General features: G+C 53.6%; 5 protein-coding genes across 5 annotated transcripts; 3 read left to right on the top strand and 2 right to left on the bottom strand.

The window, feature by feature from the left end:
- Positions 1 to 200: 200 nt before the first annotated feature.
- Positions 201 to 2181, bottom strand: BU26DRAFT_420955 (uncharacterized protein; the record flags this gene model as incomplete). The annotated part of the gene is made up of 3 exons (XM_033823385.1): positions 201 to 1030; positions 1086 to 1966; positions 2018 to 2181. The coding sequence occupies 3 exons, from the start codon at positions 2179 to 2181 to the stop codon at positions 201 to 203; spliced, it is 1875 nt and encodes a 624-aa protein (XP_033687441.1).
- Positions 2182 to 2603: 422 nt separating this feature from the next.
- Positions 2604 to 4071, top strand: BU26DRAFT_422704 (putative monooxygenase; the record flags this gene model as incomplete). The annotated part of the gene is made up of 3 exons (XM_033823474.1): positions 2604 to 2735; positions 2785 to 3622; positions 3716 to 4071. 3 exons carry the CDS (start codon positions 2604 to 2606, stop codon positions 4069 to 4071), a joined length of 1326 nt encoding a protein of 441 aa, XP_033687440.1.
- A 750-nt stretch (positions 4072 to 4821) lies between these two features.
- On the top strand, positions 4822 to 6519 carry BU26DRAFT_562176 (uncharacterized protein; the record flags this gene model as incomplete). The annotated part of the gene is made up of 4 exons (XM_033832999.1): positions 4822 to 5060; positions 5110 to 5199; positions 5257 to 5565; positions 5619 to 6519. 4 exons carry the CDS (start codon positions 4822 to 4824, stop codon positions 6517 to 6519), a joined length of 1539 nt encoding a protein of 512 aa, XP_033687439.1.
- Positions 6520 to 6712: 193 nt separating this feature from the next.
- Positions 6713 to 8385, bottom strand: BU26DRAFT_257108 (putative N-carbamoyl-L-amino acid hydrolase). Its single transcript, XM_033821214.1, has 2 exons — positions 8164 to 8385; positions 6713 to 8106 (listed from the first exon to the last, which is right to left on the bottom strand). Exons 1-2 carry the CDS (start codon positions 8292 to 8294, stop codon positions 6906 to 6908), a joined length of 1332 nt encoding a protein of 443 aa, XP_033687438.1. The 5' UTR covers positions 8295 to 8385; the 3' UTR covers positions 6713 to 6905.
- A 358-nt stretch (positions 8386 to 8743) lies between these two features.
- On the top strand, positions 8744 to 11576 carry BU26DRAFT_602817 (uncharacterized protein). The gene is made up of 3 exons (XM_033835382.1): positions 8744 to 9045; positions 9137 to 9419; positions 9515 to 11576. Exons 1-3 carry the CDS (start codon positions 8983 to 8985, stop codon positions 11263 to 11265), a joined length of 2097 nt encoding a protein of 698 aa, XP_033687437.1. The 5' UTR covers positions 8744 to 8982; the 3' UTR covers positions 11266 to 11576.

The raw sequence follows: 11576 nt of genomic DNA, 5'->3' as shown, positions 1-11576 counted from the left end.
CATCAAGCTAGACTAACTGCGGGCGGCGTAGCTTGGTATCGCACGGATTGTGGACCCATTTACGGCGTTCTCTTCTAATATTGAAAGGGCTTCAGCTGTCGATGAACCAGTGCATGCGTCACATTGTAGAGGACTATTCCGTGGATCCCGATAGCTCAAGGCAACCCCCAAGTTGGCATAAATTGTGTACCTGTTTGAACCTACAGCAATCCCTTCCCCGCCATCCTTCCCATCACCCTACCCGCCAAACTCTGATAGATATCCCGCATCCCATCCATACCCTTCCACCTCTCCGCACACCACTGCAATAACACCAGGCAACTATTACTCGCCTCCCACAAGCCCTTCCACTCAATCGCCCCATAAGTCAGTTCGCTCGTCTCAGCCACAAACTCCAGCTCTTCCATTCTTTTCAACACGCGCAGCCGTCCGTCCAGCACAAGCAGCGCGTGCGCCATGAGAGTCAGACCAGCGAGGTATATGTAGTGCGCCGAGAGAAATGTCATCGGGTAGATACCGAGCGGTGACGACTCTGATGCCCGGACGACTTTTTCGTAGGTCTGCAGGAGAGAAATGGCGGAGTGGAAATTATCTTGGGGTATAGCAGTTGTACCAAGGCCCTCGAAGATGCCGTCGTCTTCTTCAGTGGCTTTCAGCGCACGGAGCATGATTGGCTGGAAGATAAAGCACATAGTGGAATGGTAGCCCACGTCGCAAGTGATGGTCGCTACGCCCGCGAGATCCTCGCTGACGTCGAGGTCTTTCCGCCAGTCACGGAGGGTAGCACAGCGTTCTTTGTACCATGGCCAATCGTAGGATGGTGGATTTGCGGGGAGGTAGAGGACTTTGAAAAGTTCGGAGCGTAGGTAAACAAGGCGATAGTGGTGCGCTATAGAAATTGGCTGAAGGGTCTCTTGGTCAACGTCAGATGTTGAGGTGAGGATCGAGGGGTATTCCGTTGTGATGATCGACTCTGGGAGGTCGGAGCCGCGGCCGAAGAGCTGGCCTGTTATGCGTTCGATCGCATACACTACCTAGGCCATTAGCAATAGTCACTCAAACCATGGAAGATATGGCGAGCTTACAGCCCCAAAACGTTGACCTCCTCAACTTCCTCTGCCGCTCGTCCTCCGCGATCCCATCTCCCTCCGTTTCGGTGTGATAACCAAGTTCGACTGTTAACCGACATGCGTAGTCCAGCAACTTCCAGATGTCTCCCTTCCTAGGATTAAACAAGCAGAATATAGTCAACAATAGCAGTGCCTGCAGGCTCGCGGGACTAACTTCGCTCGTGACTTCTTCCACGCATGCAAGAGCGTCGTGGTAGTATGCCATGCTTTCCGTAGCAAGCTGTGGCTGATACCTCGCCCGAGTTGCACACGCAATGGCGCACATCATGCTGATGCGAAAGTAGGCGTGTGCTTCCGGGCCATGAAGTGTCGGCAGAAGAAAGCCGGTGGATCGCAGGGTAAGGTAAGTGCTTATATCTTTCGGACAGGTATTCTCGTCTATAATGCCGTAGAGAATATTGGAAGATGATAGGAAGACCTTGCAGTGCGCTTGGACGGCCTCTGGCTGACCATAGCTCTCGTTAGACAGTCGCTGCTGAATTTCAAGGATAACGCCGTCTTGAGTTGGTGTTGTCGGTTCGTACTCGATGGGGAGAATACCCTTCGTCGATGCATGATGAAGCACTTCAACACTCAGTGTGAACACTGAGGAGGAGCCAAAGAACCGGGACCGATTCGGAACGGAAGCGATAGGAAAGTGTTTGTCAAAGGAATGGTAAGCGGGGTTTTCGTGTAGCTCGTCTGAGAGGAACGTTTGGGAGAAATTGGATACTAGGGGGCTAATAGCCGGCTGTTTCCTAGGTGATAATTGCACCTGGCGATCACAAGGCGAGGTCGAAATGGTGTTCTTGACCGCTTGAAGGTGTTCCACTCGTGTGATTAGTGATTGTACGTACCTGCAAGACTTCGATCAGCAAGACATAGGATCCAGAACGGTGGCAGCCTACGCTCTAGGTAATGACTGTTGCAGTGCATGATCAAACAGCATGCACTCAGCGCCGGCCTTCTGACACAACCGGCAATCCGGTAACTGCGTGTCACACTTTCTTCTCAGTCTCCTACATCTTTGACAAGTTGGAAGAAGCGGCTGAATCATTTCTCGCGATGCCATACTGTGACTAGGCGGGCTGGGAGTTTGCGCCGCGACTGTTGCTTTGGTTGCTTGCGCTCGGAGAAGAGAGCTTGGTGGAAGCGCATTGCGTAGGCCCTAGCATGGCGTACCCCTTGTCATGATAGCGTCGGGTGAACATTGCCGACACTAAGCTGGACCCTGCATTTAGGGCCGATGCAAGATAAGAGTAGGAGGGGTCCTCGGACATGTCCGCTCGCACGCACAACTCCTTCTGCCGCGTGAGCAGGACGGAAATGGCATCCAAAGGAAAATGGAATGCATCGGGGTTGACTGCTCTGGTCCTGTCGCGATGACCAGGCGAAAATTGCTTGCGATCTCAAAACCAACCGCATATTTCTCATAAGCAAATTTCACAGATCTGTGCCTCTTGACACAGGCTCGCTTTGGGAGAAGCGATCGATATGGCTTTCACGAACAAGCGCATCGCAGTGATCGGGGGCGGCTTGGGTGGTATGGCGTTCGTGAACTCGGCGCTGTATGCTGGACTGGACAACATCCATTTGTACGAGGCCGCGCCAGAGTTCACGGAGGTGGTAGGTATCCCCTCATCCTAGCGTTCGCGGGATTTTGACAGCAAGATAGGGCGCAGGAGTGAACATCACCCGTAATGCGAACCGTGTGCTCGACGCCTTCGGCCTCAAAGATGCGATGTGGCGGATGAGCTCACGCAATCCACCCTCTTACATGGAGTATCATCACTACCGGACCGGTGAGCTCCTCGGTCGAATTGAAGAATTTGGTGAACCACGGTCGCGGCAGATCCACCGCGCGCACTTGCTCGACGTCCTTCGCTCCAAAGTGCCCGACTCCAAGATCTCAAAGGGGAAGAGGCTAGTCAAGCTTGACAGGGACGCCGGGAACAACTGTTACATCCTCCATTTCATAGACGGCACGGAAGAGACTACAGACATTGTTGTAGGATGCGACGGCATCAAGTCAATAGTGCGAGAGCACTTGGGCTTCAGCGACAAACCCATATACTCCGGGCAAATGGTGTACCGCGGGTATGTCTCATACGATGATCTGACACCCGCAACGGCAGCTCTTCTCCAAAAAACAGTCAATTTTCGCGGTCCCCAGCGACACGTCCTCACGCTGCCCATTGGCAACGACGAGAGTAAGTCGGCGCGCGTGGGCATCATTGGATTTATGACTGAGCCACTCGAGAACTGGAAGTCTGAGTCGTGGCTCGCGACGGCACCCGTGGATGCGTTGGAGGCGCAGGTAAAGGACTGGTGTCCCGCGGTACAAGAGATCATCTATGGGCTGAGGAAGGGAGCAGGTGAGACAGGCGAGATCCTGAAGCAGACGCTGTACGTGAGGGAGCCGACAGAGAAGTGGTGGAGTGTAGAAAGCGATGCAGCCGGAAGTGGGATAATCCTCATAGGAGACTCAGTGCATAGCACGCTGCCGCATCAAGGTAAGGTTTCCGAACTCGACTCCACTTCCCCGCACAATGAATCCTTCCGAATCCTAATTTTTAGACATGACGCGGCTAACTTTTGATGAATAGGGCAAGGAGCATGCCAAGCGATTGAGTCCGGCTTCGCGCTTGCACAGGTACTCAAGCACTGGCAAACGCCCAATTTGGCCGATGCATTTCAGTTTTTTCAAGATTTCAGAAAGCCTCGAACGGACCGTATCACCAGGTCCAGCTACGAGACGGGCAAGATGGCGAGCGCGGATATCCCAGAAGAAGAGTGGGCTACCGCGTTCTCCCCTAGTATTGTCCGAGAGCGTATGAGATGGGCCATGGAATACGATTTGTTGGGAGAATTGGCGGGCAGGCTTGCTGCGAAGTTTCCGCAGGAGGGGAAGAAGCAGGCGCTTTTTAATGAGACGGAGGTTCCGGTGGCGAGTGTACTGTGACTGACGAACCGTATGGTGAGGAGGTTGAGACCTTCGTATCTGCCGCACTGGCGACTCCTTTCTCGTACATAGTTTCAAAGGTCGACAACACCCAATTTCATCGGACAGGGATGCATGTGTTGATGCGCCAATATTCCGCTGTCGTCTGGACGATCCCCCACTTCTGCTATTCCGCAGGTGTCAAAAGTGGGATACCACGTGCACGCCAAAGTCTCTTCCAATCCGCGCCCTCCAATTGGACTATTGTACTGTCGTTTTTACGACGCGCATATCCGGCTCCATGGAGCCGTAACCGGGCTAGGAACGGTCGAACGCTAAGCTCCACCATTATCTCGCCTTGGCGCAAGCCACCAAGGTTAAGCTTGCGACCCCAGATTAGGGCAGAGATACCAGCACAGGAGATACCGCTGCTGGGCACGCGAACTTGGCACGGAGTTTCGCGTCCCACTCTTTGCGATAGGGACGAGAGCTAATTTCTGGTCTGGCCTCAGAGGCTTGATAGATTTAGCGGGAGTCGAAGTGGTAGAGTTATGACCGGAAATGCTGGGAATCCGCAAACTATAAGGTTGTCGAAATCCTTGCGAGTATTTGCTTGCCATTCCTGCAAGAGTGGAGGACTGTTGTACCTCGCTCGACGATCCAGGAAAGGTTCGACACAACTTAGTCCTTTACCACAATTTTACCCATCCTTGGGACCTCTCCTGAACACTTCATTGACGGCACGGATAAAGCGCGAAGACCAACTCCATAATGGACTCAGAAAAGACCCCCGAAGCCTTCGCGGACATTGAAAGGTCGGCCGGGAGCTCTACTCTCCACAATGGCACGGTGGAAGAACTCGCGATCAGCGAGCCAACGAACAAACTCCAGCGTTGGGCTAACAAGCTTGATGCGCTGGCCGGCGTTGAAGCTCGTGGTATTGAGCGTATCTCGGAAGAGTTGAGAGCGAGGAAGATGACTACCCACGATTATGTGCAAATGTTTACTATGTGAGTCGAACTGCGCTCCGTGATGGATAATTCGCTGATGGATTCGCAGCTGGTTTTCGATGAATTGCACTGCGAACCAGATGACTCTCGGCGTCCTAGGTCCTGTAGCCTATGGCCTGGGTCTTACAGACTCTATTGTGTACGTGCGGGGACCGTTACGTTATTCAATCTGAGACGGAGCTAAACACGCGTTCAGTTGCTGCCTGTTCGGTACCATCTTCGGCTCCCTCTGCACAGGGTACATCTCAACCTTTGGCCCGATGTCCGGTCTCCGTACGCTCAATGTCGCGAAGTACACCATGGGTTGGTGGCCCTCAAAGCTCTGCGTCATCCTAAACTTGGTCATTGAGCTGGGCTACGGACTGATCGATTGTCTCGTCGGCGGTCTCCTCCTTTCCGCGGTCAACGGAGGCGGTATGTCGGTCATCGTAGGTATCGTCATCGTAGCTCTGATTACCTGGGCCGTCGCCACGTTCGGTATCAAGTGGTTCCACAAATTTGAAGCGTGAGTTGGCACTTCCTCCAGCGTACTGCTGCTACACACTAACGCATAGTCAGCTATGTTTGGGCGCCTACAGTCCTGGTCCTTTTCGTCATGATAGGGGTCGCTGGTCCACACTTTGACACCAAACCTCCTTCCAGCGGTTCTGGCGCTGTGCTCATCGGCAACCGCATCTCATATTTCTTCTTGACTTCATCAGGACCTCTAGGATGGGCCTCTGCATCGGCCGACTATATCACATATTATCCGGCAAGCTCGAGTCGTTGGCTTACGTTCGCGATGACGGCTGGAGGGATAATATGCGGCAAACTGCTCATCGAGTTCCTCGGCATAGGGCTGGGATCTGGCCTTCTCAAAAACCAAAATTGGGCTACCGCTTTCGAATCACAGGGTATTGGAGCTTTGGTGGTGGAATCCTTCTCGCCCTTGAATGGATTTGGCAAGTTCTGCTGCGTCGTTCTTGCGCTTTGCATTGCCGCAAACAATATCCCAGGTTCTTATGCGGCAGCCTTGAACTGCCAGCAGCTCGGCCGCCCTCTTGCGAAAATCCCTCGCTTCGTATGGAGCACCATCGTCTGTATCGTGTTTACTATCATCGCCATTGCCGGACGAGACAACCTGTTCGATATCTTCATCAACTGGCTCAGTTTAATCGGGTACTGGACGATCATATGGATTGCGATGACCTTCGAGGATGAATTCCTTTTCCGACATGGCAACTTCGACTGGGAGATTTGGAATAGGAAGGATCTTTTGCCTCATGGATTTGCCGCATTCCTTGCTTTCTTGGTCGGATGGGCTGGTGCTATTCTGTGCATGTACCAGACGTGGTACACTGGTCCCATTGCTGCGCTTGTGGGACATGGATCCGATTTAGGTCTGCCCGTCGCGCTTGCTTGGACTGCGATGGTGTATCCTCCGGCTAGATGGCTCGAGCTAAAGGTGGTCGGCAGGTAAAAGGACAGACAATACGCGATACACAAGGCAGCCAATCAGATGGGAGAGGGTAGAGGGTTTGTAGTTTTAGAGACGTAGTTTCTCGCGCCGCTCCGATTCAGCAGAATTGGAACTTGTTCATCTGTCAGTTTTCCACGACCACTCGCAAGCGGCGGATCTGATGCGTGCTCAAGTATCAAAAGGGGGAGGTTGAGTTCCACTTTGACGAGACCAAGTTGCATTGTTATGGTAGGCGGCATCTGGGACTTTTGAATGCCCACGTCTGTGAACCACTGATCAGGAAGGCGAGATGCAGAAAATGAAAGGCGGAGGACATCGTAGTTGTGAAGCCGTCCCAAGAGTGAAGCGACTGGTGGAATTGTTTTAGAATGATGTCGGTCTCTATCTCAAATCTTGGCTGTGGAACGCCGAAGGTAATCGTCGTATCGCAGGTATGCTCCCAGCAAAGCCTCTGCTCCGGCTGCACAGTCCTCTTCGCGAGAGAACTCTGCTGGATGGTGACTGACACCATCTCGGCATCGGACGAAGATCATGGCCGTCGGGACCTTGCGAGATGTATAGACAGAATCGTGGCCAGCGCCGCTAACGATTTCCATGTCACAGCCGAGTTCAGCCGCGGACTGCTTAACGCAGCTCACCATAATGGGATCGAAGTTGAGAGCTGGACTGATCCAGAAGTTGTCGAACGTCATCTCCAAGCCATGCTGTTTACAGACCTTCTCGAAGCCTTCCCGGCATTGCTTTTCGATCAGTTCTACATCGATATCGGCCGGTGCGCGGATGTCAAGGCCGAGATTGACCTTTCCAGCTATGGTGTTAATGCTCTGTGGTAGAGAGTTGATGACCGCAATCGTGGCCCGTCCTCCTCGTAGACCAACCTCCGTCTCGGTCACGATTCGGTTAGTTTCCACGATCATCTTGGCTGCTCCGAGAAGGGCGTCGCTTCTTCGGTCCATGGGCGTAGTGCCGGTGTGAGCCTCCCTTCCTTGCACGCCGACATTATACCAACGGATCGACTGGACGCCTTTGACAATTCCGACAGGTTTCCGGGCAACGTCCAGTATGGGACCCTGCTCGATGTGGACCTCGAAGTGGGCGAGAAGAGGGTTCGCTTCGAATGAGCATGGGGTGGGTCCCATGTACCCTATCCGCTTCAACTCCCCGCCCAAGGTATTCCCCTCTGGATCTTGCCGTCCTTGCGCATACTTGACGGTGAACTCTCCGCCCCATACACCCGAGCACAGCATGGCCGGCGGGAATCGTGCGCCTTCCTCATTGGTCCAATTCACGACGGCCACAGGAGCGTAGGTGGTGATGTTGTTGGTATGCAGGACCTGCAATACCTCCATTCCACAGACAACACCTAGTATCCCATCATACTTTCCCCCGGTCGGTTGCGTATCGAGATGGCTGCCGAGGCCAATGGGTGGCAGGTTATTGTTCTGTCCGGGCCGGATCGCGAAGATGTTGCCCATTTCGTCGACCTTGTGATGACAGCCATACTTGTTCGTTTCGGAGATGAACCAGTCGCGCACGCTCTTATCGTCGTCGTTGCACGTAAGGCGGTTCATGCCGCCATCGGGAGTGCTGTTGAGGTATGTCAGCGTCCAAATCTTCTTTGCCTCCAGCTGAAGCGCAACCTACTTTCCCCATGCACAGGCGGCCTGCAGGGTCGCATTGGTACGAGCAGCATCGACGTGGAGACCGCTGTACTTGGTCGAAAGTTGAAGCGAAGGGAGCGCCACAGGCTCAGACGCTATGGGAGTGGTAGCCATAGGTCGTAGAAGGCAAGCGGGAGCAGCTGGTAGGCAGTTCTGTCTCTGAACATGAGTTCCTCGACTTGTACATGGACAAGGCCGCAGAGCAGCCTCTTTAACAGAGGACTACATCCTGATCCGGCAGGAGGACGCGGAACCTGGGCGGAGCCGCGGCGGTGGAGGATGGGATTCTGCGGAGTTCAGCGTGCGGATGCAGGGACGTAGCAATAGTGCCCCCATCGATCAAAAGCGCAATCACTCATGCAGGAGAGACTGTAGGCACGGCAATTGTCGGTAGTAGCCATTAGCGCCGAGAAGATGGGGAGGTGGTGCAGGAATGTCGCCAAACACGAAGATCGCGGCTCCCGAGATCGCACAGTCGGAAAAGTGTTGCTTAGGTAAGCCACTACAGCATTCCACATCTCATTGTGCCGCTCTATCGAGGCCATACACACTCCCAGGAACCTCGCCAACCTCGCTGAGCATGATACGAGCGCTATGCATTCCATCAGACCCAAGATGGCGGTTAACATTACGTGCGCCAGCAGCTTCGGAGATGTGCGCCGACCCAGTTCAGCCCCTCGGTGGGCCCGGATAACCCCACCGGCAACGCTTATCGCACAGTAAACTTGATCTGCCCGTTACGTTTGCCTTTTCTCTGGATGCCGTCCGACGAGATGGTGGAGAACGCGAATGTCCGACCATCATGAGCACCGAATGTCAGCGCAGTGTCCTGTCGTGCTCGCGCTGCCGCAAGAGGAAGACCAAAGTAAGTGAAGAATCTCCAAACCAAACCCCGCATTGAACCCTAGGGCTGCGGATTATTTTATCTGGAAATCAGAGAGCTGACCATTTCGAAGTGTGACCGAAAGCTGCCATCATGCAGTCAATGCGTCTCCGCGAAAGCAGAATGCACAGGGTTCAGTGTAACTTCTACTGCCAAAGACATCCCCCGCTCAGTCGTCCGTCATCTAGAATATGAGATTGCTCGGCTTGAAACAGAGCTCGCACACAGAGGGCAACTTGAAGCTGTCAATGGTGCCGACATCTTACTGCAGATGCCGACTGGTGTTGCCCGGGAGGGAATCCCTGACTTCAATGAGCCGCGACCTCAGACAGCGGTGACCATCCTTACCGAAGAACGTGAGTTCTGCAATGGAATGGCTCAACGGCGCGTGTGGATCACGAACCTTGCCGTTGGCCATAGTGTGGTGACTCCGAGCGCTGACTATCCTCAGCTACGTCACCGCTTCCCATAGTCGGCCCCTTGGCACAGTCTATCATGCTCAGTCGCTCAGTTCAGTCGATGATATCCGCCACCCTACCTCAGGGTCCCGGATTGATAGACCTTGTGTCACGAGTGCGAATGGGATTAACTCCCTCCTCCGCCTCAGCCGTAGTACAGTCTGCCATCTCGAACGACATCACCAGAAGCCTTGGCTATAAGGCATCCGTGTCCACCCATGTGCCCAAGCCTAGTCAAATTGAAGATCGAGTACTCAGGAGTATGCCACCGGAGATCGTTATGTCACTCACCCAGAAATTCAGTCAGAAGGTCCTCCCACAATATCCCTTCTTTCACGAATCAACCTTGTGGAATATCATGCACCGAGTTCTCACGGTATTGCAAAGCCAGCCCATGGAGGGATATGGGACACCGGGATCCACCACCTTAAGGCCCGATTACGATTTCTTGATCCTCTACATCGTCCTATCAGTATCGGTTACCCTGGGAAGTGCGAAAGGCGGCCATGAGTCCCGCTGCATCTCGCTTTCGGCTTCTCTTTTCGAGGAAGGCATCAAGCACTTCTCGAGCCAAATGCACATTCCTTCCGATCTAGCTGGTCTCCAGCTCAATCTTCTCATCCTACTTTATGCAACGATCAATCCTCGCTCCGCCAATGTATGGATCCTCTCCGGGGCTGTCATGCGATCGTGCCTGGAACTCGGTTTGCATCGTGAGTCTCCTGAGATTGGGAGGCCGAATTCTTTTGCCACTGAGTTACGCCGCCGGCTGTTTTGGAGCGCATACTGCATGGATCGCAGCATATGTTCTGCGCTTCAAAGGCCGTTGTCTATTCCGGATGCCGCTATTAGTACGCACTTTCCCTCAACATTTGCGGACGCGGAGTCAAGACTGCCTTCGTTGGGCGTCATCTACTACCATCAGCTTCTATCCGAAATGGTTCAAGTCCATTTCCAGGGCGAGTCACTTGGCGATGGTGTGACCTGGGACGTCTGGACTGCCAACATGGAAAGCAAACTGCGAGCATGGTATGCAGACTCCCGCACAGAAGCGGGCAGCAATGAACTAGTCGAGTTTGCCCTGTCTCGTGGACTCATGATCCTTCATCGACTTTCTCCAAGGAACCCCATGCCCTCTCAACAAAGTCTGCTAAACGCATTCGAGGCCGCAGCAGCTTCGGCGCGCAGCCACAAAGACCACATATTTACCGGGTTCTTCCGTCGTCCATGGATCTCTGCCCACCACACGCTCGAGGCGGCGGTTGTGCTGCTTTTCTGCCTGCGTCACGCCTGCGCAACCATTTCTCTAAAGTTCAGTGCTGGACAGATCTTCGAAATGTCTAAGCTGTTCACAGCGAACTTTCTCGCTATTGCTTCTCAAGGATGGGAAGAAGTGTCGAATTACGCTGGAGTCTACGAGAGATTACTTGGGCCTTTGCTGGAAGCCGTGTTCTCGCCTTCCAAGAACCCGCAAGAGCACTTCGGTCCCGCACAAGATGCTGAGCTCACTCGACTGCTATACCCTGGACCAGCTCATCTGGAGAAGCTCAGATTCGGAAGGACACTCCCGGAGGAGACTTCGCCGTTCGACTTCAGTCTCTTCAACTTCGATCAGGATATTCTTGGATTCGAAAGTATGCGCACAATTGGTGCCGATCTGGACTTCACGAGGAATGCGGAATTCATGGAGCGCACACCACTAGAGCAACCCTTAGGCTTCGATGACCTCGGATTGATCTTCTGAGATCCCTCAACCTTCGTTGTACAGTTCCGGATACCACCTGATCGCGGGACCTCTTCGACCACCGCATATCCAACTCATGCTGAGTATGTGGAGAGTTGAGTTATCTCAGATCGGCATGGGCGTGGGGTGTGTGCGTGTAGCGACCATGTAGGATAGGGAATTCGCGAAATCTGACGGCGTGAAGGGTACAATAGGGAAAGCGGTGTGTAAGCAGCTGGAGCTATAATCACATGAAGGCCTCGGCCTGATGACTCAGCTCGATCAATACTTAAGAGCCTCTGATTGCCTTAAGCTATACACACAAGGAATAG

This window comes from Trematosphaeria pertusa (assembly GCF_010094035.1).
Source record: "Trematosphaeria pertusa strain CBS 122368 unplaced genomic scaffold BU26scaffold_4, whole genome shotgun sequence".
NCBI lineage: Eukaryota > Fungi > Ascomycota > Dothideomycetes > Pleosporales > Trematosphaeriaceae > Trematosphaeria > Trematosphaeria pertusa.
Note: the sequence above shows the minus strand (reverse complement) of the source record. Positions and strands in the feature narration are given on the sequence as shown.

Excerpts from the sequence above, each read along its gene's own strand:
- BU26DRAFT_257108 (XM_033821214.1), bottom strand. The coding sequence starts at position 8,294 with ATGGCTACCACTCCCATAGCGTCTGAGCCTGTGGCGCTCCCTTCGCTT. Across the intron at positions 8,107-8,163 it reads GCCGCCTGTGCATGGGGAAA|CACTCCCGATGGCGGCATGA; the intron begins GTAGGTTGCGCT and ends ATACCTCAACAG.
- BU26DRAFT_602817 (XM_033835382.1), top strand. The coding sequence starts at position 8,983 with ATGAGCACCGAATGTCAGCGCAGTGTCCTGTCGTGCTCGCGCTGCCGC. Across the intron at positions 9,046-9,136 it reads GCCGCAAGAGGAAGACCAAA|TGTGACCGAAAGCTGCCATC; the intron begins GTAAGTGAAGAA and ends ACCATTTCGAAG. Across the intron at positions 9,420-9,514 it reads GACCATCCTTACCGAAGAAC|CTACGTCACCGCTTCCCATA; the intron begins GTGAGTTCTGCA and ends GACTATCCTCAG.